The sequence below is a fragment of the Taudactylus pleione genome, unplaced genomic scaffold (assembly GCF_031769625.1).
Source record: "Taudactylus pleione unplaced genomic scaffold, aTauple2 ptg001044l, whole genome shotgun sequence".
Classification (NCBI taxonomy): Eukaryota; Metazoa; Chordata; class Amphibia; order Anura; family Myobatrachidae; genus Taudactylus; species Taudactylus pleione.
Window position 1 is genome coordinate 925,178 of NW_028285445.1, and position 26,984 is coordinate 952,161.

At 40.3% G+C, this 26,984-nt stretch overlaps 1 protein-coding gene across 2 annotated transcripts in view; it reads right to left on the bottom strand.

The window, feature by feature from the left end:
* The window catches only part of TPK1 (thiamin pyrophosphokinase 1), a 702,648-nt gene that overhangs the window by 554,026 nt on the left and 121,638 nt on the right, over positions 1 to 26,984 (bottom strand). For both annotated transcript variants that reach the window (XM_088461408.1, XM_088461407.1), the window contains exon 2: positions 8,341 to 8,415. In XM_088461408.1, coding sequence (XP_088317534.1) covers positions 8,341 to 8,415 — 75 coding nt within the window. The remainder of the gene's footprint in view (positions 1 to 8,340; positions 8,416 to 26,984) is intronic.

Genomic DNA, 26,984 nt, shown 5'->3' on the forward strand with positions numbered 1-26,984 from the left:
TGCTGAGGTGGCAGTAATTTGCAATAAACTTCCTATTTCTATAACAAATGTCTCAAACTAGATACATTGAACCTAAAATCAACTAATTATCCAATTTTTGTAATTCCACACACACAACATCCAGAATATTAAGTGAAAGAGGTTCAATTCTTTTAATGCTAACCAGCCAGAAATCAAAGACAACTGGTACACTTATGCCAGCTCGAACGGTGTTTCTTGACCATTTCAACTTCTGAATTTATTGGCTCAGGAAATTACCAAAATCATTACTCAAGATGAATTTAATATGGATATACTTCAGTTTAATCCAAGGCCCAGGGCCACATGGTTAGGGATGCTATACACTCTGGTTTTCCCGGGATCATACTGCAATTGGAGTCTGCACACCAGCATCCCAGAAACAGTCTTTGGAACATCTTCGGGTCACCCAAATGTACAGCATTTGTGGGGTCTGTTAGAGGTAGGATCTGCACTGCCTCATTCGGAGCCAGACAGCTCCCAGGCACTAGGCCCAGCAGCTTGCACAAAGACCAAATAATTTCACTCTCATCTGTGTAATCCCAGCACAGAGTGTAAGTAATGCGCAGACTCCTCCCCCGGACTCTTTAAGTATGTGCTGCTTTGCATATACTCTGTACACACACTGTATAACATACTCAAACACTATACACAGGGGCGGGAGCTATGGAGGGAGATGGGCTGCTGTGGCCAGAGAGACAGGTCAGTGCCCAGTGACAGCGCTCACACCCGGCTACCACTAATCTGCTGGATGTTACACCAGTTTATAATAATCAGTATACAGTATATCACAAAAGCAGCGCAGTATAAGGAGGGATTCCTGCTGCAGCTTTTGCTAATTCTGGTCCCTGTCAGGCTTCATACATCACGTGGCACCTGAAAACAGCATTCAGAGCATTTGGAACAGATGGGCACTTATCCTCCACCCACAACCCCCCCCCCCCCCCACCATGCCCTCAACAACAAAAAATAGAGTTGCTATGGCACCTGCCAATTTTGAGGAAACAATCTTCTACATCACAATTATTGCTATCCTTTACATATATGATGCCATAAGGGTTCCCCACACCTTACAAAGTACATAAACAAATCAGTACTCTGTCAGACACTTTGTCCAACAAATAATGCAGGACAAGGTTTATAGACATTGCTGCATTAGCGATCATAACACTTAAATAAGCAGCAGGGAGTTAGCAAGTGTTAGGCACCGTTGTGGGGAGTTAGGAGTAAATAATAGTATGAGTAAGGGAAGGAGAAGCACATGAGGGTGGAGGGCCCTACCCGAGAGAGCTTACATTCTAATGGCATGACAGAAGATTTTGACTGCAATAAAAAAAAAACACAAGTTTAGAAATGGCCATCGGAAGAGAACCATCGAAGATCAAATCACACCATGCCTGCGATGGCATGCAACCATCATTTCTAAACAATTGGATGGTACAGTTGTGCCCAGGTACAGATAGCAGAGCTAGTTTGCGCATGCACAAAGGAATTCCGCCACTGGGCAAGGGTTTCACCTGTAGTGTTTTACATCACCACACATTGAAAAGTACATAACCATTACTTTGATGATTTTTTTTCTATACACGTGAAATTTTTTTAAATATTTCTTTATTTGCTCAGTAGACACCTTTTTTTATGAACATGCATATAGTTAAATTGTGAACTTTAAATGTGGTTTTAATATCCAACCACCACTGAATTCTATTTGCAGCCTGGATTTATAATTCCCATGTTATGACCTGAATTTATAATTCCCCAAATTATGGGATGTATATGATAAGGTGCGGTGCGTGATCACTTCACCGGTGAGATCCCCGCGAATATGTCCCGTTTTTTTTTTAAATATAGCAACCATACACATGGTTCCATAGCTGCTTTTAGAGGATAATTTTTACTGAGGTGTTCAACGTAGCTCTTTTTCATCTATTCTGACAACTAGGTAAAGATCCCTCCAGTTGACCAGATACAGATGTATTTGCTTGTTTAGCACAGACATTAAGCTATTAGACAAAGTCCCTGCTAACTGACCACATGGTCTTTCAGAACTTTTTCTTCAGATGAAATCCGGTTAATCCCTAAACATGGCAAAACTGGCAGCATCAGACCTAATATCCAAATGAATCCACTAATATCATTAATTATCACTAATATACCAGCTGGTGCTCTCCTCATGTGGAAAAGATGTTTCACATAGTACTGTAGATCCAAGGTATTTGAAGGCAGTCATAAATTCTTCTGGACTTCCAAATATATTTATAAACACTGTAGTCTCCCTGTATGGGGACCTGACTGCACATATCCACCCCCCAGGGCATTTATCCCATCTATTTGTTATACGCAATATTACCCAAATAGAAGTCACATTTCTGTTCTCTGTCAGACACGTTGTCCAACATATTGGACTAAAGCTGGGTACATACAATACGATCCGTCTTTTTATATATATCATTCCGACACAGATCGGACTGATATATCGTGTGGATCGTAAAGGGTGTGTGCCAGCACTCGCGTGCACTGTGGTTGTTCATTGCAATGAACGCGCCATGCTGATAAATGCAGCATGGAACGATATATTTTGCAGTCGTATATAGGATCGTGTGGTGCGTCATGCCATCACTGGGTACACATATATCAGATCTGAAATTAGTTCAAGATGAACATAAGATATTATCTGATTAAACTATTTTGTTTCGTTTTTGTTACTAATACCATGACCTCCATTTTTAAGCTCTATTCTGAATTAACACAATTTGGTTGGTTGTCTTGTTTTAAACCATAATACTGTAGATTTGAGGTATTGAACATCACATTATAGATTAATGTGAATTGAAACTTCCCATCACTTCAAAGAAAGCTGAAGCATTAAATTATGGAAATATACAAATAGATACACAAAATAATTTAGCAAAGAAAAGCAAAAACGAAACTTGAAGATGTATCTACCATAAAGTTAAATAACCTTTTCCATTGTGAAAATAAATTTATGCAGCAACTTTCTTTACTCATCTCTAATGTATAACTTTTTATAAGTCTCTAAAACTGTGTGAAAATTTCAGCAATGTAAACATGATAATATCCCTCTACGCTGAGAGAACTAGTTGATTAAATACAAAAAGTTCACCTTTTTATATGGTTTTCACATATAAAGGCAATAAAATAAGAATATATTTATTTTTCGCAAATAAATTACCCAACAAATCTCAAACTTTAGTGAAAACTGTCCTGGACAGTGACATGTACAACACCTTTAAAAGGAATTTTATTTTTTTAAGTTAACAGTTCATTTAAAAAAAAAAGTGAGGTGTCATCCAAAAGTTAAGCTTTAGAAGCTTTTCAGTGACAAGTTTTCAAAGAGACAGCAGCTTTTAAAAGTTTGAACTATGAACTACCAGGATAGCCTATAACAGTGTTGGCTAACCTTGACACTCCAGCTGTTGTGGAACTATATATCCCAGCATTCCCTGCCACAGTTTTAGCATGCCCTAATAGCAAAACTGTAGCAGTGCATGCTGGGTTATGTAGTTCCATAACAGCTGGAGTGTCGAGGTTAGCCAACACTGGCCTATAAAGACTTCTTGGCACCTAAGGTCAGTATCTCTGAAAGAATTTTATTTTTGCTCATAAGGGATATTAGATCCACCTGGTATTAGCCAAGGCTTAGCAAGTAGAAGCAAATACCACTAGGTCCAGATCTAGGAGTAGTAGGAATTTAGCTGTTGGCCAAAATCTTTGCAAATAACTTTATCTCAATGTTTAGCAAGAAAATGGGACAATAATTTGTGTAAATTGGGGGATACTTATTGGATTTGGCTAACGCAGAAGGAAATGTGAGCATCAATAATCCGATGACCAGTTGTGGAGGGGTGCAAGCCATCCAAGACTCTACCAGGCTGCAGGCTGAATCAGGTTATTGCAATGAGCAAGCAGTTTAACTGTCCCTACCAAGGTTAGCTATGAGGCAAAATGCCTTCCAACCTGATTATCAATCTAGGCAAGCACTGATGATTCATGGCCTTGTGAGCAAGGTGGTGAAATCCCTCAGTGGCAGGTAGTGACTGGGTCTGACTGGAATTGCATCCTTGACAATGAGAGGTGAAGCTTAAAAGGATTGATGAGCTCCAAAATGAATTTATGCAGAGCATAGGAGATGCCCACATGTGCTGTGACTATAGCTAATCTGGTCTAAGGCAGATCTCTGCACTGGAGTCAAAATTCATGACAGAAAGACCCTATTACAGGTGTTGGGTGGTGGCAGAAGGGAAAGGGGAATCCTCTACAGAACGTGTAATTAGCGCGATTTGTTGGAGTTCCATAGAAACCAAACTGCTCACAATGGCAGCTACTCGGTCAACACAAATAAAGTGCAGTGTACCTATTGCTGGGTACACACTAGACGATTTCATAGACGATATGCTGGATTGGAGCAAGATATCATCCAGATCGTCTAGTGTGTATGCACTTTGCACGCTCCTGCGCGCCAACATCGAGGACGTTCCATCAGCCGTGCTTGTACGGCCAAGGGAGCAACCCAGCTGCTGACGCCAGGAAGGTGCATGGCGCAGATGAACAATATTTAAATTGGGCAGTAATTAACCGGATTGAACAGTGTGTACCGACCGCCCAATATATTGTTCAGTCGTACCATTGGGTGTCGCATTGGTAGGTCGCCTAGTGTGTAACCAGCCTATCAGGGCCTGGCACCCCTGACTTGTTTAGCAAGTTGAACAAGTTGTAATAATAAAGTAATCTTCTAGCCCATATACTGTAGGCTAACTGAGCATCCGGTTTACGTGGAAAGATAGGTTTAATATTGTCACATCAAGTTGTATTATTCCGCAGATTGTACAGGTCAGAGTAAGTGTCTCAGAAGTGATTTACAATACATTTGGGATCATGATTTATTCTGCATATGCTAACTTTGTCAATGTTACTTTTTCAATAGATCTCACTCATTATGGCTAAGACTAAAGCTGGGTACACACGAAACGATGTGTACCCAGTCAAAGGAATGATGCGACGGATTGATATATCGAGCCGGCCGTACACAATGCACATTTCGGTGTACGACCGCACAATATATTGTTCCATGCGGTATGTAGCAGCATGGCATCACTCACCATATTGTGCCACCTGCACAGCAAACGGGACGATGCGATGAACGACTGCCGTGACACTCGCAATCAGGTGTACATCCTCAACGATCCACATGCTATATCATTCCGATTCGCATTGGAACGATATATCGTAGTATATATCTTAGTAGAGCTTTTAACAAATAAGCATTATTAAAATAATTTATTTAACAGGCTGTTAAATAAACTCACTTCATGAAACAAATAAAAAAAAAAATGATAAATTACTGGCTACAACATATAAGTCAAAACATTACACTACAATAAAATTAATTATAGAAACAAACCTGTGGCGACTAGTTTTAAATAATCAATTATTAATATATACTGCCAAGCCTGAAGCCAGCACAAAAATAATGATAATTTAAGCATCTACAGGACAGATAGCATAAATCAACTTTCTCAAATTAAAGTATGGACTCACATTTTGTTTTTCAAATGCAAGAGTATTCTCTTGTTTAAAAGATGATACATTTTAGTAAACACACCAAAAGAACCGATTTCCTGAGGCAAATTTTAGTGGAAGCCCAGTGGCATACTTAAGCTGGGTACACACCATATTACGGTGCGACCTATTAATGCGGCGAGCGATGTAACCATACATTGCTCGTGCCATGCACACTTCACAAACCACTGTACTACTGCAAGATGTATCATTACATGCTGTATGTAACAGCTGCGCTTTGTTCATAGCATCGTCCCATCTGATGTGCAGGATAGCAGATGGAACGATGCAATGAACGATGGCTGGTAATGACAATTTGGGCGTACACACTATACGATTTGTATGATATATCGTTCTGATCCATGTCAGAACGATATATTCTACGATACATCGTACAGTCTGTACTCAGCTTTACATCATTAAGTAGGTTGTCTAGTTACCCAGAACCTCTTCCAAAAGAATATTGCGGCTAGCTGATTGACAGGCTCCTCTCCCTTCACCAGGTCTACCCTGATGACCCCATAACACATGTATGAATCATCCGACATGTGAACCTACCACATGTGCAGCTATAAAGCAAGGCTTTGTATAAAATGATGGTGTGTGTGTGTGGGAGATACTAATTTAATAATGCATGGGAAGTAATACTATATTGGTGTCCACATACATCTAGCCTCCTTGCGGATTAAACAGTCTTTCAAGTAGCACCATGCTGTGGCACCACTCGGTAGCACTGAATGTATTTTTGTGCAACTTTATCCCTTAAAATGCATCTTATTTGCAAAGCAGTGGGAATAGGATGCACAAACAGCTTATGCTGATTAGAATGATATGCGGCATGCCACATATTACTTTAATCAGCATAAGCTGCTTGTGTGTCCTATGTGCATAGCTTTGCGCTCCCAAAAATACTTGCTACAAAGTCTTATTCTTTTTACTGCTTGAAAAATATAAAAAAAATAACTTAATCAAATGCCAAATAACTACGTACAGACATTTGAATTTTTAGGATAGGGAAGAGTCAGGATTGCCGAGAAGGGTAGGTACAAACTAACCAATAATGTCCAGGAACCCAGCGGGAGCCTGGTCTGCCAGAGGTGAAACCACACCCCCAGGTTGGTGTGGCCATTCCCCCTCCAGCAAAAGGCCCTTGTGAGCGCAATACCATTGTATCATCCATCCTGAAGAAAATAAAGAATCTATGGAATGGTAGTAAAAGTAGGTTTGAACAGTTTGCACCAGTGGCATAAATTCATCCCTGACGCCCAGAGGCAAGTTCTAATTTGGTGCCTCCCCGTCACAGCCGCTAACACTGTAATGTAGCAATTTGCATGTAGACAGGCTATAGATAGACGAAGGCGGTAGCTGATAGTCTGACATGGAGCTCTCCACTAGTGGCTTCTTAGGTGCCAGGAAGAGGTGCCATGTATTGGGCGGCCATGACGGTACACTCGGGTACATAGTTACAGCCATAAGTGGGGTGAATATGGGGTGAATGTTGTGGAGGAAGTGCACCTTCAGTGCTGGAGCCCGGCGGCAGGCGCCTCCATTGTCTCCCATAGTTCTGCCCCTGGTTTGCACCACAAAATAAATTATTTCAAATGATATACAGATGTGTCCTCATACATCTAGCCTACTTGTGCGTTAAACAGTCCTTCCAGTTGTGGCATCGGTAGAGCCGAGCGTCTTTTTGTGTGACTTTTTACCTTAAAATGCATCTAGTAGCACAGCGATGAGAATAGCACAAGCAGCTTCTGCTGATTAAAATGATATGCAGTATGCTTATATTCTGTGAGCGACTTTTCCTGTATCTACAGTACATGCAAAATGCTACGTTAAAGTATCAGCGGCTGCAACACTGTAACGTCGAGTTTTCCAAGGAAGCATCTTGAAGAAGTGCTTTCCCAGGAAGTGTGAGGAAGGGGTGGGATCAACCTAAACTTTCTAGAAATCCTCCTTGAAATTGAAATTTAAACCAGAGCAATTTCTCAGACTTGTACAGCTTTCTGATACAATTCACAAGTGACATTTTATGGGTGCCAAGGACATCATGATGCGCTTCTTAGTACAGAAGAGGAAAGACGAATCTCCAAAACCATTCATGTTCCTTTTCAGTAGCATCTAACTTTCATATGGAGCCATCCCTGCTTGCATTCAAAGACCATTAGGACTCGCTGGCAACAGGTAAGCCATTTAGTTAGAGTAGTTAACCCATATGCTAAGGCTGCCATGGAGTCAAAAGGAAATACAGAATATAAACCTTATAATTTGTACTGGAAAATAAAAACAATTCCAGTAAAATACATTTGGAACCCTGGACTATCCATGGAAATAAGGTCAAGTTGTCAACTATGTTTAGTGTTCATTCTAGCACCCTGCACCTGTCACAACCCATGCAGTTCTTCTTTCCTACCTGGGGTGCCGCTCTCTGCTCTGGTGCTAGCACACTCAGCTGAGGCAACAAACTGCTTAGAGACAGACCAGAGTGTGCGAGAAGCACCAGAGCAGAGAGCGACACCCCAGGCAGAAAAGAGGAATTTCACGGGTTGTGAAAGGAGCAGTGTACTAGAATGAACACAATATAATCTACATAATAATGGCAAATAACTGCCACAGCCTGTGACACATCCCTCAGTTAGTGACAATATTTAGCAAATTTATAAACGTATTATGTACAATTGAGAAAATACATTAAAACTATGACTCTTTAAAAAACAAATGGTAAACAAATAAATTAAGTACCTTTACTCCATAGCTGATGTATCATATTTATGTCCTGTGGCTGATTGAGAATAATAAGTCCACATTTCAAGTGTTCTGTAAATAAAATGGTGAAATAGTTTCTCAATGTATTAGTCAAGTAGAAACAGAGATCGGATGTAGATAAAAACAACTTAATGAAATAAAAATGCATGTGTAAATACATAAGTCTACTGAATATGCTGTACCGTTCATATTTATGGACAAATTGCATGCAATTATCAGTTGATGTTTTACATTTACAGTAAAGCAAACTATAATAGGTTTAACCACCTTCCATTTCAAGCTTATTAGTCGGACTCTAAAAATAAGGAATAAAATTGCAAAAAAAACCTTCCCTTGTACTCATTTAAATGCAAATAATTGTGATATATTTCAGCTACTTTAAGGTAAACCATATCCAGTAATAATACTTTTTTTTAAAGAACACAGGTGCCTATATGAAGTATCAAGCAAATCAAATGTTATACATACAGTATAGTCTGGGATTTGGCCTTTTTCCTTCATCTACAGTAGCTGTGATCCATTCATTACAGCACAGCTTGGCAGTCAACCCTGTTTTATAAATTAGTACCGTCTGAACACTGCTCATAACAGAGAATAATAAATGGACTGGCCATCTTTAAACTGCGTCTTAGAGAAACCACACCTACAGTATTGCACTGGTTGTCCTCCACTTGTCTGTCCACTGTTGTGGACAGTAGCCACTACTGTCAGCTTTCTCCTCTCCCGCCTGTTAGTGCCAGTCTGGTTGCAGTGCCAATTACACCAGATAATACCATTAATATAGGCTTCTGTGATCAGCCTGTGGGTCTGATAGACCAAAGGCTGATTACAAAGAAATCAGTTGGTAGCAGGTGGTGCATGTGCAGTCACACTTTCAGGAATACCCTGAGAAGTGCGGGGAGAGGATTCGCAAGTACAGAACTTTTTTGCAATCTTTGTACCTGCATGCAATATTTGATACATCCTTGCAATGTATACAAATATCGTATTGCGAATTTGGGCAACATTATCACATCCTATCTGCATCGAGATGAGGATTGTCGTAAATATGTCCCATAAGGTGTTACCAAAGCACTGATGTTTTGCAATGTGTATAGTTTAGGTTTCAAAATATCTGTTACGTGCATTGCTTTGGAAATTCTGTTATGGCCTCTTATACTGTTTGACTTGACTCTTGACAGCTTAGTACTGCTTTGTTTGTACTTTTGGTTAATTCTTTTCTAAATATGTTTGTTAGTATTAACTATGAATATCTTAATGAAAAATGCAGAGTTTAAAAAAAAAATAAAAAAAAGATATATCTTTTCCACCAGAACTACTTATAGTCTATCCCACAGATCCAAAGCTGGGTACACATCAGACCATGTGTACCCAGCCAGAAGTCGCGGGCGTCAGGGCCCGGCATGCAGCAAATGCATACCGACTTGCCGATGCTGGGTCCGACGGGGGGAGGGATGTGCCATGCTGCATTGTGGAGCATGGCATCGCTAACGACCCACGGGAGCTTGCATATCATGGGTACACACTAGATGATGTACCCAATATTTAAAAAAAAAATAAGTATATTTGCGCTAACTAAAAAGCAGCTCAATAAAAAGTTTCAATATAATGTGGATGTGTGAGCGCTATTGGCTGTGAGATAATAATAATATAAATGTAAAAATGTAAGTGGCAAATAATAATGAGAAAAAAAAATTGTAATAAAACTGTTTGAGTGTAGGTGAGTGGGGTCCAAGGATCAGGTAGTCCGTGGTATACAAAGCGCCTCCAACGCGTTTCGTGCAGTATCTGCACTTTTTCAAGGATGGCTGTGTATTGAGATGGACTCCTTATATATCCTTTATTAGGTTTAAAAACAGGAAGTTCCTCCCGGAAATTTAATTAAAATAGCGGTAACCACATGTGAAAGGGGCCATCTTTAAAAATACCAGTTTTGGTATAGGGATTAGATACAAGTAATAAAAACTAAAAAATACATAGATCTAAAAAATAAACAATATAAAAACATGGTGCCACTAATAATATTGTGAAATTGATATGTAAAATGTTAAAAAGGTGTAATAATATTTAAACATTCATAAGAGAAATAAATAAATTGTAAAAAAGCATTGTAAAAAAAGCATTACAAAAAAGCATTGAGTTCAATATTGATGTTCATTCCATATGGTTGCAAGGTTTTAATTTCAAAAATCCACCTTGTTTCGTGTTTCTTTAGACTGCAACATATGTCTCCACCTCTCCAGTTTTGTTTCATTTTTTGAATCACTAGAAATTTAAGGCCGGACGGATCTTTGTTGTGGGCTACCGAAAAATGGCTAGACACACTGTGTGTATTAAGTCCTTTATATGTATGTTCTGCTAATCTTGTTTTTGCTTTTCTTTTCGTTTGTCCAATATATTGCAGTCAACATGGACATTCTAATAAATTACTTTTTCTGTTTCACATGTAATGTGTTGATGAATCTCATAATCTTTTCCGGTTTTATTGGATTGAAAATTTCTTATTGGTTTTGTTGTCTGTACTCTTGTATTTCTACATGCTGTGCATTTGAGACATCGGTAAAATCCTTTTCCTCCACTTTGTTGGGGTTTGTTCTCTAGAGGTAAAAAAAACTTCTTACACGTTTTTGTCTTAGACTGTTGGTTTTTTTGTAAACAATTCTTGGGTTCTTCATTCAGGTTTAATACATGCCAGTGTTTTTTTTTATCATTTTTTAATTTATTTGAGAATAGCTGTTAAATTGTGTAATGAACAGTACATTTACATTTTCTTCCTTTTTATTTTGTTTGTAACGTATCAGCTCCTTTCTGTCCATTTTTCCACCTTCTCCAGTTGTTTGTCGAGGTTTTCTACACGATAGCCTTTCTGAATGAAATTGTTTTTCATATCTTCACACTGTAGTTTTGAAATATTGTTTTCTGTACAATTCTGTTTAATCCTCCTGAATTGTCCCAAAGGTATGTTGTTTTTCCAGTTGTAGTGATGGTTACTTGAAATCAGTAGTGCATTGTTTCCATTAACTTCTTTGATATGAGTTTTTATGTGTACTTGATTATTTTTAATATAGATTTCTAGGAAGGTTACTTGTTCTTTACTTATGACAGTTGTGAATTCCAAATTGATGTTGTTACTATTTATGTAGTGTATGAAACTTTGTAGTTTTTCATCTGAACCCTCCCACACAAAGAAGATATCATCGATATATATATTTTACAGCAAATTATGTTTTTTTTCATATTCATTTGTGTGCCAGATTTGATCGTCTTCCCATATTGCTACAAAAATGTTTGCGCAGCTGGGTGCAAATGATGTGCCCATTGCTGTCCCACACTGCTGGAGGAAGAATTTTCCATCATACCAAAAATAGTTGTGTTTTAATATATAATCAATAGAATCCATAATGAAGTCTAAACTTTAGATCTGTTTCCATGGAAGGAAAGTTATACAACGGCAACCAGAGACGTTAAATCCTTGTACACGTGCATTGCACATGAAACGAGATGTGACCACACCAAACACTACTTATCCACTCTGACGAATATCCCAAACTCACAAATAAACTTAATTATGGATTTTGGTATTGTTTCTCTGAAGTTATATTATTTTGCATACTTCTTTGTGTTGCAAAACAAGGCCATTAAAATTAGAAAACAAGTTGATGCAGCATAGAAAGTCAGCTACACAAATGGTCTATTTTACAGCATGTTGATGAAACCACAGGGGACAGTTTTATCAAATAACTAAAGACAAATGAAATATTAGTCTGAACCTATTAGGGCTCTGTTCAGGAGCTTGGCATATGAATCATATTATTGTTTTTGGTGTGCTAAATTAATTCTTATAAGCATAAAATCATGACATAGGCAGCCGCATACATTCTGCGGTCAGGAATTTTAAGAGGCAAATTAATAAACATTATAAGTCCTGTGTTTTCATTATATTATGAGAGAATTAATTGGTTTTATATTGTTCCAAGTGGGGAAAAAAACGTCAGGGTTTTTTATATAACAAATTACAATGGAGCATTTTCTACAAAAGATTTACAAGATATTTTATCAAAGAAAAATATGTTCAAAGTAATACATCATCCATTCAGATATGCCAGAACATGTAAACACATTTATCTGTTATTTTAATGTAATTTGTGATAATGAATCAACACATTTTAGTAATTCAAATTGTTTAATTATTTCAGTATTCACTGCCTGATCATTCACATCACACTTATAGGGGCATATCCAATTAGCCATGGGGATGAACGTGCCCCATACTGTGTTCTCCCTATGCTTTATTTCTCGGGTGGTCTGTTGAACAAATTTCCCGTTGTCCGGCATTGTGATGCAGCTAAAAGTCGCTCTTCAATTACGTTTCTATACTGCCTATAGAAATGACAGTGCAGCACGACTTATGGGCCGTGTAACTGACCACTTCAATGTGCACGGCAGTGTCAGACACATAAAAGGAAGGGTGCAGCTGCCATCGGGAACAGTCACGGCTAAACAGTGAAGAGAGTGGACAGCCGTGTGTTTCTTTCTGGTCCTTATGTATAGCCGGCAAGAGGGACATTATCTGGGCTGGCTAGCAGTCCATCCTGCAAGTGGGGGAAGTAAATAAATCTGGCTATCAGTTCAGCCAGTAAGTGGGGCAGAATAAGGGCAGCACTGCAATCTGTGTCCAATAAGCAAGTGGGCCTGGCTATCTGTATCCAAAAAGCAATTGAGCAGTATCTGGGCTGTTAAAAAATGTATTTGTGTCCAATAAGCAATTGGGCAATATCTGGGCGCCCTTAAAAAATGCATCTGTGTCCAAAAAGAAATTGGGCAGTATCTGGGCAGCACTGCCATCTGTGTCCAAAAAGTAAGTGAGGCAGTATCTGGGCCAATGTTAAAAATATTGTATTTTTGTCCAAAAAGCACTTGGGTTGTATCATTAAAATTGTATCTAGATTCAAAACAGATATTGCATACATTTCAACACAACAACTGAGCTCAACTAATATTTTCCAAATTTAGCAATACTACATATGTGTCCTCATACCAGGGCCGCAGATACTGGTTTGGGGCCCCATCTTGATTCATTCATACAATGAATACCTTTTCTAGACAAACTAGAGCTGAAAGAAAATCTTACAAAGAGCCCCCTAACACTACAGAAAGAAAAAATAAATTACAACGCAAACTAATCCATTAATAAATAAAACATATAAGTTCTACTTAACGATAAGCAGTGATAGGCCACATTTTTAATCAGCAGTGTCTGCAATTCCATCAGCACATTATTGCAAACCATTCCCATTGCAGCCCAGTTACATCCACTCAGTCGCAAGTGAAGATAGGACTGAATTATGCACCTCCCCTTCCCTTTTTTGTGACCACCATACAATACTGAGAGCATTTTTGTGACCAACAATACACTGCAAACAGCATTTTTGTGACTGCCTTTACACCACAAAGGGCATTTTTGTCGCCGCCATGCACTTTAGAGACCATTTTTGTGATTGCAATATAAAACAAAGAGCATATTAATGACCACCATATAATACAGAGAGCACTGACCATCATATACTACAGGGAGCATGTAAATGACTGCCATATAATAAGAGCATGTGAATTACCACCACATAATAAAGAAAGCACTGACTACTATATAATACAGAGAGCATGTGAACGGTTGCCATATAATACAGAGAGCGCTGACTGCCACATAATACAGTCAGAGCCATTTAATACAGAGAGCATGTGAATGACCTCCATATCATACAGAAAGCATATGAATGACCACTATACAACACAGAGCATTTTGAGACTGCCACACAATATTATCCCCTCGTCCTAAAAAAATCCCTCTTAAAAAAAATCATTAAACTACTTCAGGTTGATTATAGCAGCCCAATCACCATAACTGATGGCCCCCCATATAAAAACAGTCCCTTATTCACATCAGAAATTCCATTCACAGTCATTACTGTACCTTCCTCTGTCTAATTAAAAAAAAAACATTCATTTTAATTAACCCACACAAAAAGCATTAACCCCTTTATCATAACTCATCCTCATAATCCCACACACAACTTACTTACAAACTTTCCCCAAACTATACCAATTACAAACTCTCCTTCTTTCCATATCCCCAGCTCCATTTACCTGTTGTTGCTATGTTCTCACTCACTGCTGCTGCTGATCTCCAATCAGAGATCATCACATGCTCATCTGACCGCTCTGTAGCTTCTCATGGGATTTACCCAGTAGTGCAACACCACTCCCACTGTGCATACCTCCCAACATCCTGATTTCAGCGGGGTAGTCCCACTTTTAGGCCAAAGTGTCCCGCGGGAAGGGGGAAGGTTGGGGAAGCATTCAATCATTGACTACTGAAGAGATGCCTTCGGCGCACATGGGGTACTAATTTGCAAGCTTCATCATTTGTTGGGAGGTATGCACTGAGTCAGCAGTCTCTCAGTCTCAGGGCCTGATTCAAAGGCACTCGTTTGCAAGCGCTCGCTCTGAATCAGGGCAATTTTTTTTTGTTTCGGCCTCCAGGCCGCTCGCAAAGCTGTGGGTGACCACCCACAGCTAGTGCGAGCGGCCTGGCGATAGTCGCGATAATCGCGACCATTGGGCTTTTGACGAGACCCTGTGGGAGTGTCTTGGCTCCAGCAAGCCCAAGTGAACTTCCTGCTCTAATAGAGCAGGAAGTCCACTACTGACATCAGGCCCTCTTCCCCACTTGCGGCCAGATTCTCCTACTCGTGGCTGCATGCCCCCTCGTGGCTGGACCCCCTGCTTGCCGGCAGGTGGGTCTCTGGGCCCTACTAGGCCCTAAGCAGCCACCTGCATCACCTTGTACATAATCTGGCTCTACACTATTGCTGCAGTCGTGCCAAGCAACCCTTCTCAGGGCGCTAGTTTCTGTGCAACTTGGCTTCCACTGATCGTCTTTTTGACCTGAAAATGCACAATTGGATGTGATAAACCGCTTCACAAGACTGTACTAATTAATTTGATATATGACACTTGTATATCTGTGTGTGACCGAGTTTGAATCTTTATATGAAGTGCCATGATGCAGCAGCAGCGGCTTTTCTTCATATCAAGTTCCATTGTGCTATGTACTGTATACAGACTAATACATACAAAGAAATACAAATTAAATTAATAAGTGCAGTCTCGTGAAGCGGTTTGTCAGATCCGATTGCCACTAAGAAGTATCTTTGGGTGAAAACGATGGAAAGAAAGCACTTGACGTAAGCCAAGTTGCACGGGACCTGCCGGCTCACTTACACCAGGCGTTTCTCGCCGCATGGGATATTGAGGCTAGGTGTAGGAGGACAAATCTTTAACTGCTACTGGACTAATTATAACTGTAAGCACAGCTGAATGTGAAAGGATTTTCTACTCTAAAGTTTTAAAACCTGTGTAAGGAATGGCATGAAGAAAAGCCCACTAAATAATTTGATGCTAATTTCACTAGAGGGACCAGACCTACAGATTTTGATTATAAAAAAGCTGCAGACAACTGGGCCTCTAAGAAGAGAATAATTAATATATAAAATGTTAATCTTGAGTTTAAATCAATATAAGGTCAGGATTTCAACATTTCATTATGGCGAAGACCCGCTACCGGGCTACTTCTTGATGTCACCCAGCTGGCAAAATTTTCTGGGTAGAACACTCCTTATAGTCTATCATATTTTGTACTGTTTGCATTAATTAATACCAAAAGCAAATATTATTTAAAGGTCAATAGATTGGACAGATACCAAGCAACAAATAAAAAGTGTCATATTACAATCAATATAAAAAGTATTCAACCAATTTGTATATTTCACATTTAGTTTTACATCATGAAACTAAAATGGATTTAGCTGTAATTCTTACCACTGATCAGCACAATAACCTCTGTAAAGTCAAATACATAATCAAACTCTTAAACATTTACTTAATTATAAATAAAAAGCACAGGCTAGATAAGCATTCAGCCACATCGCTAAGATGCACCTAAACATATCATGGTGCAATCAGAGGTCACATCATTAATCGATTAGATACACCTATATATATTTCCAAACTACAGCATTATCATCATAAGGATCAAGACTATTTAAAGTGGCTTATTGAAAAATGCTATTTAAAAGCTCTAATTAAGGGAAGGATATGATAATAATTTAAAGATGTTTAATATGCCCTAAGGCACTGTCAAGTCCATCTATCCATCGGTCAAGTCCACTGTCAAGTAGAGAATACAGCACCTCTAAAGCTAACCCATCTGTGCGTGGAGGACACTTGTTACAGGGGACACACCAAGAGGTTTATGGCTATGCTTAAAAAGTGGACTGTAATAGCAGAGTTTGTGAACTTCTGGTGTACGTATTATATATATATCGACCACTCACCAGACAACATATTTGTCTCTGCCCTGTCTAGAAAAAAGGGAAAAAGGTATACAAACACCGTAAAGTGGTATAAAGCACATGTCCTAATCCTAATTTACTACTATGTATTTTTTCATTCTGGTCCCCAAATAATTTAATACTACTTTCCATTGTGTCCCTATGTTTAAATTCCCTATCTCTTATCGTTTCCTTTGGTGCGGGAATAGCTGGGATTTACTCTTCAAGGCACTACCCAACAAGTTAACTCATAGTTCTTACTGTGAATAAATATTCTGTCCTATCGCCTTCCTTCTTTCTAAAGTCCTCCATAAATCTGTGACGGATTGGGGCAATTCCCCATTTTGAAGATGATTGGGAGAAAAACATTCAGCAATGTATGGGGTACATCAGTCGGTGATTCTGACTAAAAGTGATCGGAGTCAGTAAATCAGGATGTCCAACATGCTGGACTTCACCGATCAATTGGGGCTGTAGATTGCTAGTGTATGGTAACAATCAGCCAATTTGCCGGCTGTTACTAAAAAAATGATTGGTGGATTGAAGAATCTTTCAAACGGGGGGGGGGGGGAGAAATCACACAATCCGTGAATTATTTGTTTCTGTTTGCTGATGTATGGGACTATTAAGTTTCCGCTGTTTTAATTACCTTGACAAGCCAGAATAAAATGTAGTACAGGCACTTGCTTTCCCCAAAATCCTGCAAGTACAGCCCATCAGCTTTACCTAAATAGGATAAAACATACTGAAGCTTAATTCAAAAGGAAGTATTTGTTGCCAGCACTTTTATTTCTATATTAAACTACATAAACAATATACATACCATACAAAATGATATCACTTAAATCATTCCACTATATAATAGAGCTAGTTTTTAAAACATTCAATTTAAGATGGATATTTTTAAAGGCTATACATTTATAATACGGCAAAGTGCCCTGCATATATATATGTATAAACTAGTATTTTGTACCGGTCATACACTGGCTCACTAGTTATCATGCCTGCCGTTGCAAGGATTTTCTTCCCCATTCTCCCATCTCTGTCTCCGTCAAAGTCTCCATATGCCACTTCTATTCCTCTCCCTCGTCTCTCATCTCTGTCTTCATCAACCCCCCGTCTCTATTTCTCACTGTCACATCTGATCACTATTTGTCATCTCTATACCCCTACCTCTCCTTCTCCATCCCCAGTCTCCCTGTTTCTCATCTGTCCCGTTCATCCCATCGCTGTCCCCCATACCTCCCTGCCTCAGGGTGGGGGCGCTGTTCTTTCATGTGAGGATGTGCAGAGTGAAGGGGGTGCTGGCTGCAGGAAAGAACAGTATGGAAGCCTGCCAGCAAGTGAGCCAATGAGGAAGGCTGGAGGGGGCGGGGTCTCTGCAGCTAGACACACACCTCTAGGACATGCCTGGACAATCTGTGGCTCTCCAGCTGTTGTGAAACAGCAAGTCACTGCATGCTTTACCAACTGATTGGTGGGAGGGCATGCTGGGACTTTGGTAGTTCCACAACAGCGGGAGAGCCACAGGTCGGCCAAGCCTGCTCTAGAAGATTACATCAAAGATATTCTAGTTTCTTCACAAGTGAGTAATCTAAAGAAGTGTAAAATTACATTGTAGCCTGCTGAAAAAAATGCTTTAAATAATTATTCATTTCACAGAGGTGGTTAACACAGGACTTCTTGCATGTGTTTATGAGAGACTTAGAACCCACCACCTGCGTGAGTATCCTCACCGAGCCACTAAGAGGAGGCAGTTTCTGCAAAGTTAGCTGGAGCTAACTTCATAGTTATGTAAAATGAGCAGCTGCTTGCGGATAGTGGGCCTGACTCACTAAGGATTGCTATTGCGTATGCAGCTGCGAATGTATGCTAATGACTGCCAAAGCTCAGCCAGCATAGAGACGTCCACTGCTGCTTTCTCACATCTGTAATATCTCACGCTCCCGTGTATACATCGTTACCATCGACGGACATCGGCCCATCATGCACAATTTACACCAGGTCTGACCAGCCGCAGAAACTGCAAGTCTCGTCACTCGCAGTGAGTACTCAAGCTGTGTAGGCAATTGCAGTGGCTAATTTATCCACGCCCATGAAACAGCGTTCCAATGGACAGACACTCGTCCGTTGCTATGGCCACTCGTCCATCACCACTCCAAACTCTCACAGCCTGTCAATAACTCTGCGATGGATTCCTCTGTGCGTGCGAAATCGCAGTGCGATCGCAGCACACACGCAGTGCGTCTTATACGTATGCGCAGTTGTGAACAATTGTCCGATGTGTTACATAATTGCAATGGCGTATGCTGCTGAATCAGGCCCAGTGTTTCTACTTAAAGAGTTTGGTTTTTTGCCTGTTTACAGGGAAATTTGACCATGATCAAGAGCAGTGTTTTCACTTTCTACAGTTTTTGTCCTGATTACAGGGAAATTTCATTCTGATCAGGACAAAATTCCCCTTGGTATCTGATAAAAAAAAAATAAGTGGTGAAACAGACAGCACAAGCAGACACAGACAGTAAGTAGCAAAGAGCAATAGGGGGTTTACTGAGAGTACAGAGCGTGATTACAGAAGAACAGAAAACAAGGAGGTATAATTCGAAGGAGGTCGTTAAAGTAAAATGTGGAACCAACAATGTGATAATGGGGATAATAAAGGAGATAACAGTAAGCATGAAGTAGAACATGATATAAAATTAAGGGGGAGATGCATCACACCTTCTAAAGCAGGGGTCTTCAAACTTGGCCCTCCAGATGCTGTGGAACTACACATCCCAGCATGCACTGCACATTTTTAGCATGCTGTTATATCAAAAAGGTGGCAGTGCATGCTGGGATGTGTAGTTCCACAGCAGCTGGAGGGCCAAGTTTGACGACCCCTGTTCTAAAGAATGGTGAAGTGTAGAAGTTCCCCATAGCAACCAATCAGCTATTACCTGTAATTGTATATAAAGTACTTGATAGATATTAGATAGAAGCTGATTGGTTGCTATGGACAACATCTCCACTCTTTAGAAGGCTTCATACATCTCCCCCTATGAGGGAGGAGTAAGATCCAAAATCTTTTACCTTAATATTCTAGTAGTTAAAGCGAGAGCCGTAACTGGACTTTTTGGTGCCCTGTGCCAGAAAAAGCATTGGAGCTCCCCTCATTTTTCAAAGGGACATAATGCACCCAAAAAAGGGGAATGGCCTCTTGGGGAAGGGCCAGGGAAGAGATAGAGGAGGCCAGAAGATGCTGGGGATGATATAAGAGGAAACTACAAGTGAGAATGATAATAAATAGAAATTTGACAGGCCCAAACAGCGCCCCCTGACCCGTGGTGCCCTGTGCGATGGCACTGTCCGCACTACCCTAGCTACGGCCCTAGTTAAAGCCTCTGTTTCCTGCTCTCCGGGCATAGATATGTTGCAGGATATCTCCTTATAACCAGGAGAGCAGTTTTGCTCAATTAGAGAGATGTCTTTCTGCTGTGCCTCTCTATAGCAGTTATGAGTTGGAGACCAGAACACTTCCTCAGCCTCTTCACCTTGATAAAATAGTTCCAATGGCACTCGTACTATACTGAACACCTAGCCCCGTTCAGAGGTGTCAGGACGGTTTTCTTTTTTTGTGCAATAGAATTTAATTTTGGCTCCCCCTCTCCTTCTGTCCCCCAGTCTCTCTGTCACTTCCTCCCTAATTCACAGCAGGAGGCATGGTCTGTGCATTTTAGCAATAGGCAGTCTTTTAATTTAAGGACTGCACAATACACATTGTCCTCCTCCATGCAGTGTAGGGGCTGTGCAGCTTATAGCTAAAATGCACAGCCCATGACAGTCTAAAGCCACCGCTGTCTGTCCGCGGCTGCCGCTCTCTTGAATGTTGGGGGGGGGGCCTTCCTCCATCCCGTTCTGACGCCTATGGCCTCATAGCATTTATTTTCACTGCTTTTGTATTTTCTATATTTAATAGGTATTAATCACATCCCCATCTGCATTGGACACTTTTGCATGCTGTGCTTTATTCTGACCTTCCTTTCACTTTTTCTCCCTGTTTACATTTTATTTTTTTATTTTGTTTCTCATAATCTAATGTATAATATGAAGTCTTTAACATCATTCTATATAAAGATAGACAGTGTGGAAAAAAGACAATAAGAATATATATTTAACATCTTAACGGGAATGTAGCATACAAACAGGATGCTGTAAAGATGCCGGCAGGTGGGAAGCAAAACGTCAATATACTGATGAAGACGATGTCAGCATCCCGAACAGACTAGATATAAGAGCAATAATGGAAGGTCAGATACTTTGGGTAACTCGGAATATCTGGATGCAGGGTAGTGAAAAATAAGCACAGTGATTCAGACGCGGAATGATACTAGGTGCACAGTGGACCCAGACGCAGGATAGTGTATAGACACTCTGTAGATCCAGTCACGGAACACAAATAACTGTGCAGGAACTCAAACGCAGGTTAGTGAACTTGATACATGGTAGATCCAGTCACGGAATACAAATAACTGTGCAGGGAACTTAGGCGCAGGTTAGTGAACTAGATACACTGTAGATCCAGTCGTGGGGTAACGGAAGGTGCCTCGTGAATCCAGACGCATTGAAAGCTACTGAAACTAGTGCTTGGGAATGGTACAGGATGAGACACAGGAAACTGGTAAATGAGCCAGAGCTGGGTAAAAACAAGAGGAATAACTGAAGCATAACTTGAGGTTAAACAAAACTAAGTCACTAGGAATCCAGAATCCAGACACGTATATGCTCGGAATGGCACAGGTGATAGAGACGGCGAGCTGGCTCCAATAGTACTAAAGAGCCAGATGCGGACTAGCTGTGGGATATGCTATGAAAGTAACCTAGAGCCTGGAACAAATACTGGCGAAGTTGTACAGCAGCTTAATGTTCCTGGAGTCAGACTAAATACCCTTAGGTAGTAGGTCAGAAGATCAGCTGAGTGACCGCAGGACTACCATTGGGAGAGACTAGTCAGGTGATATGGACCAACATGGCTGCGCCCATGCCCGCCACCACGGTAACCAGGACGCAGGCACGGAAGCCCTAGCAGACCCTGGGGAGAATACTCAGCCACCACTTACCTCCATCCCTGGTGACTGGACACCAGTGCGGAGGTGAGTAGCGGCCGATCCCAGGCCGCAACCTAACAGGTCTGATCCAAATTGTGATGGCTAGACGACTGGGTCCGAGCATCTCCAAAACAGCAGTTCTTGTGAGGCGTTCCCAGTATACAGTGGCTAGGGAAACAGTCGGGAAGCCAATGAACGGAATCCCGACCGCCGGCTTCCAGACTGTATAATCCCGACGCCTGTCATTTTCCCTACACCGGGAGCCCAACACACGGCTTACCAATCGAAGGGAAGCCGGGGGGGGGGGGGGGGAGGGGAGGATTAGGTTTAGGATTCCTGGGGGGACATAGGGTTAGGCACCCCCCTGGGAGGTTAGGTTTAGGCTAAAGAAGGGGGGTTAGAGACCCCCGGGGGGAGGTTAGGGTTAGGCACCCCCCCGGGGGACTTAGGTTTAGGTGGCAGGGTAGGGGGGGTTAGGTTTAGGCACTTAGGGGGAAAGTTAGGGTTAGGCACCCCTAAGGGAGGGTTAGGGGGTAGAATAGGTTAGAGAACACTTACCTGGGGATGATCAGGCTTTTCAGTGATGCCACTGTCGGGGTCATGCGGCCGACGGTATATCATACTGAATCCAGTGGCTAGTACCAACCAAAAGTGGTCCAAGGAAGAACAACCGGTGAACCAGTGACAGGGTCAGGGAACACAAGGACCATTGATGCGCAATGAGATCGAAGGCTAGCCCCGTCCGATCCCACAATGTAGCACAGAATCACTGATAAAGTTAATGTTGGCTATGATAGAAAAGTGTCAGATAAAGTGCAGCTTAGATTGCTACATATTAGGCTTCATAGCCACAGACTGGTTACAATGCCCATGTTGATCCCTGTCCACTGCCGAAAATGCCTACAATGTAAACGTAAGCATCAGAATTGGACATGGAGCAATGGAAGAAGGTGGCCTGGTCTGAATAATTAAGGTTTTTTTTTTTTTTTTCATCATGGGGATGGCTAGGTACATGTTCGTCATTTACTTGGGGAAAAGGTGGCACCCAGATACACTATGAGAAGAAGGCAAACCGGTGGAGGCAATGTGATGCTATGGGCAATTCTCTACTGGGAAACCTTGGGTCCTAGCATTCATATGGATGTTATTTTGACACGTGCCACATACCTAAACATTGTTGCAGACAAAGTACACCCCTTCATGATAACAGTATACCCTGATGGCAGTGGCCTCTTCCAACAGGACAATGCACCCTGTCACACTGCAAAAAATGTTCAGAAATGGTTTGAGGAGCATGACAAAGACTTCAAGGTGTTGACATGGACTATGAAATTCTCAGATCTCAATCTGATCAAACACCTGTACCTGTAGGATTTGCAAGAAAAGGGTTGGGTATGACATCCTGACAGTCAGAATCCCGACTATCAGAATGGCAGCAACGGTGAAAATGCCGGCAAATTTCTGTAAGTATTTTCACACTAACCCTAAGCCTCCCTTCTCAGCAACCTAACCCTAACCCTGTAAGGGTTAGCTGTTTTGGCAACACGAGGGATACCTACACAATATTAGACAGGAGGTTTTAACTATATGGCTGATTGGTGAATTTACCTAAACAGACCAAACACCATTTAGGACCAATTTTATTATCTCTTTTTTATATAGCACCAGTAGGGATTCGTTGTGACGTATATAAACAAATTTACATAATTACATAATATAAACCTACCAAATATATGATTACATAGAGGAGAAAGTAGAGAAGAGGGTTCTGCTCATGTGAGTTTAAAGTTAAACCAGAGTGACAGACAATGAGCTTAGTAAAAGACTAGACCGGCTGAATTCATTAAGAGTGGGGCAGCCACAACAAAACAAAGATAAAAATAATAATTCGGTTGAATTGAAAAGGAATATATGTTTTTGCCTTATTGAATATTTACCAATATTTATGTAATAATTGCATATTTCACATTCACTTTTCATAAACCTTTCCCTCATCTCACTCTATAAATACCATCCTTCCGTCTGTATGCTGTTTATTGGGTGTTGTGCTGGTTTAAGGGGGCTTGCCTTTATTAGTTGCATTTTGTGACATGCACTGCCTGAGGCCAGAAGGTGAACAGTTCCCATCCACATAATTAGGAATAGAGTGCTACAACTGAAAATTAGCTAAATGGAAAATGAGATGTACATATCTATTGTGACAAAAGCAAGCTAGATGGTGCTAGTTTGCAACCAGTCTAAATTCTACATTTTGGAATCCTCACTTAAAGTTTTGAAAGATGTTTGGCTACACTCATATAAAGCTCTGTGTGGAGATGAGGTGTGTCCTGTTGGAACAGGAGAATAGAGAGAGAAGTTACGTGCACAGATATAGGAACAGGTGGGGACGATTCCTACAAGCTGGTTTTCACCGCACATGAATTTAGGAGAACTTCAGCAATACAAGTACAATGGACTTTTGTGTTATTATAAAAATAGCAAAAGTTATAAGCAGCCAAGTTGCCAATTTAATATAAAAGGAGAAATAAGTATTCTCTGTTATTTGTTAATGTTTAACCAATTTTGTTACGTCTTATAAATGCTGATAATTATAACTAAATTATATTTTGAGAATCCTTATTTATTTATTTTTAACCAAAACACACAAGTAGGGCCTTCTTGGCAATTTTGATTAAAAGTGAAAAAAAAAAACTAAACTGGATTCCGCAATGGAGCGTGAAAGAGCCTATGCAAGTGGAAGATCAGCATAGGATCTTCACCATGCTGCTTCAGACCCGCAAGTCCGTGAGCTGATTTACCAGTAAGGGTGAGAATAAATAGATCTAACATGGAGAAGAAATGAGACAGATAATTGAGAGGAAGAGAGACATGTAGTATGACAGAAAAAGACTGAAGGTCAAATAATAGAGAAACAACACAGGAGGGAAATTACTGTATATAATAGAGCTGAATAGTACTACATTTACAGTATTTTACCTTGGTCCTTGTCTCCTGATACACTGGACCTCATTCAGAGGCGTCATTGCTCCCGCTCGGTCGTACACCTAACGATCGGGAATCTCTGAAACAAGCAATCGTACGGCCGGACAATCGCAACCAAAGTGACGCCCATACATGAACAAAGCACCTCCTCTAGCTAACGAGTGATAGCAGCTAACGATCGAGTCGATCGTTGTCAGTCGCTATATGATAATTTTCTTCTGATGGTTACGGCCGCTTGATGCACACGTCATGTTTCCATGCGCTATCGATCTGCTTGTTGCTATCTACTTGTCAATTATGTAATTAGTGTTTGAATGTTTGTTTTTTTTCTTAATCCCTTTCAATTGGTGTAAAACTTTATTGTTCAAATGTCATTCAGGTCACGCTGATGTCTTTCTGCTAGTGCGTTTTTGTTACGTAAATGTTTTAAACCTGGTTTTTGAGTTAATACTGTTTTGTTGTTGTGAAATGCTTGAGAAACTTTACATTAGGAATGTTATTTTGTCGAATTTTGCATATTTACATTTGCATTCGCACATAAAGGCCTTGAGCCAATCCGAGTTGCTATTATGAATGTTGTTTTTTGGTCACATGAATAATGCTTTGTCCAATAGAAATAATTTTTTTTAAATTATGTTTTTTTTTTTAGCCAATCATTTTTCTGGTTAGCCATTTATAATTTTTGTTTACAGTAAAACCTGCCATTGCCATCAAGAGAGCAGCAGCATTTACACGTGCGGAGCTGATGGAAGTAATGGACAGGAGCCTGGGCCATCTTAATCCCCCTATTCGTAATATAGTCAAAAGGCAGGCTTACGCAGTGGTCCAGCGCCAGCTGCGGGCGCTCGGATTTCGGCGAAATATTGCACAACTTGAGCGCAGGTGGTCGGACCTCCGTCGGCGTTCGCCACAGATCTTGCTAAGTCTGCGGGCGCAAACACGCCGGAGTAAGTATGCATTAGCGTTTTTTTGGTGGAAGCTTTTTTTTTTTACATTTTTTTGAAGAAAAAAAAACTACTGTATGTTGTACCTATTTTTCAGTTTGAGGTAAATACATATCTTATTTTTTTGGTTTATTTTTTTTTTTTTGGTTTAAAGCTTTTTTTAAACCAAATCTTATTTTTTTGGTTTATTTTTTTTTTTTTGGTTTAAAGCTTTTTTTTTGGGGGGGGGTTATTGCTTAACTAAAATTTGGTCTTGTAATTCTTCAATTCTTAGGACAGCAGCGTAGACAGAGCAGGAGACGTCGTCGTGGACAAATTCCCCTCTTAACCCCTCCCCTTCCCAAACCATCTCTCCCTCCCCACCCCCATACTCCCCAAGTAACCCTCCCTCCCTGGGCCACAATTCCGAAAGTGGCCCTCCTCCCCTGCCAAGTCATCCCAAAATTCCCCTCCTCACCCAGGCTCTTCGGGGAACATCACTCCCCCGAAAGAGTTCATGGGCCACCCATCCCTGATGGAGGAGGTGCCATCTTCTCGGCAACAGATTTATGGCATTTTCATTTTTGATACTTTCAGTTCTGTTTTGTGTTTTGATATTTCTTCATATTTACAGCATGTTTCTGTCTACTTTTTTTTTTTTATTAAACAAATGTGTCGTTTTTATTCTTTTTATAAAAATGAAGACCGTGTTGCGTGTTGTTATTTTTCCCCTTAAAGATTTTTTTTGGAAATTCTCGGTTACATTTATTGTTAAAAAAGGTCCACATTGTTGGCTTTAAGGCGACTTAGCCATTATCCCTTTTTTCAAAATTAGCTATAAATGTTTTTGGTTGGAGTAAATTACATTAAAAATTACATAATCTGGTCAAAAATAATCCCTGTGGACTCCTCTAAATAGTATCTGTCCTTTGTTCTGTTCAATGTTTACGGTACATCTAATGTTTTAATTTTTTAAATTCTAAGGCTAAAATAATTTTTACCAAAAAGTATTGTCTATGTTGCTTTTTGCCAAGTTTTTGACAATTAGGCAAAACAAATACAATTTGATATTTTGTTATTCTTTTGTTGGTTTTTGATAATAAAACATTTAGACATTATCACTAAATACCTGACTTTTTGGGGGGGTTTTGTTAGGCCTCCAAATTTAGAAGATTCTAAATATAAATTTTATGGGGTATACATCAACTTCATTGTGTCCCCCACACTTTGTAGGTCAC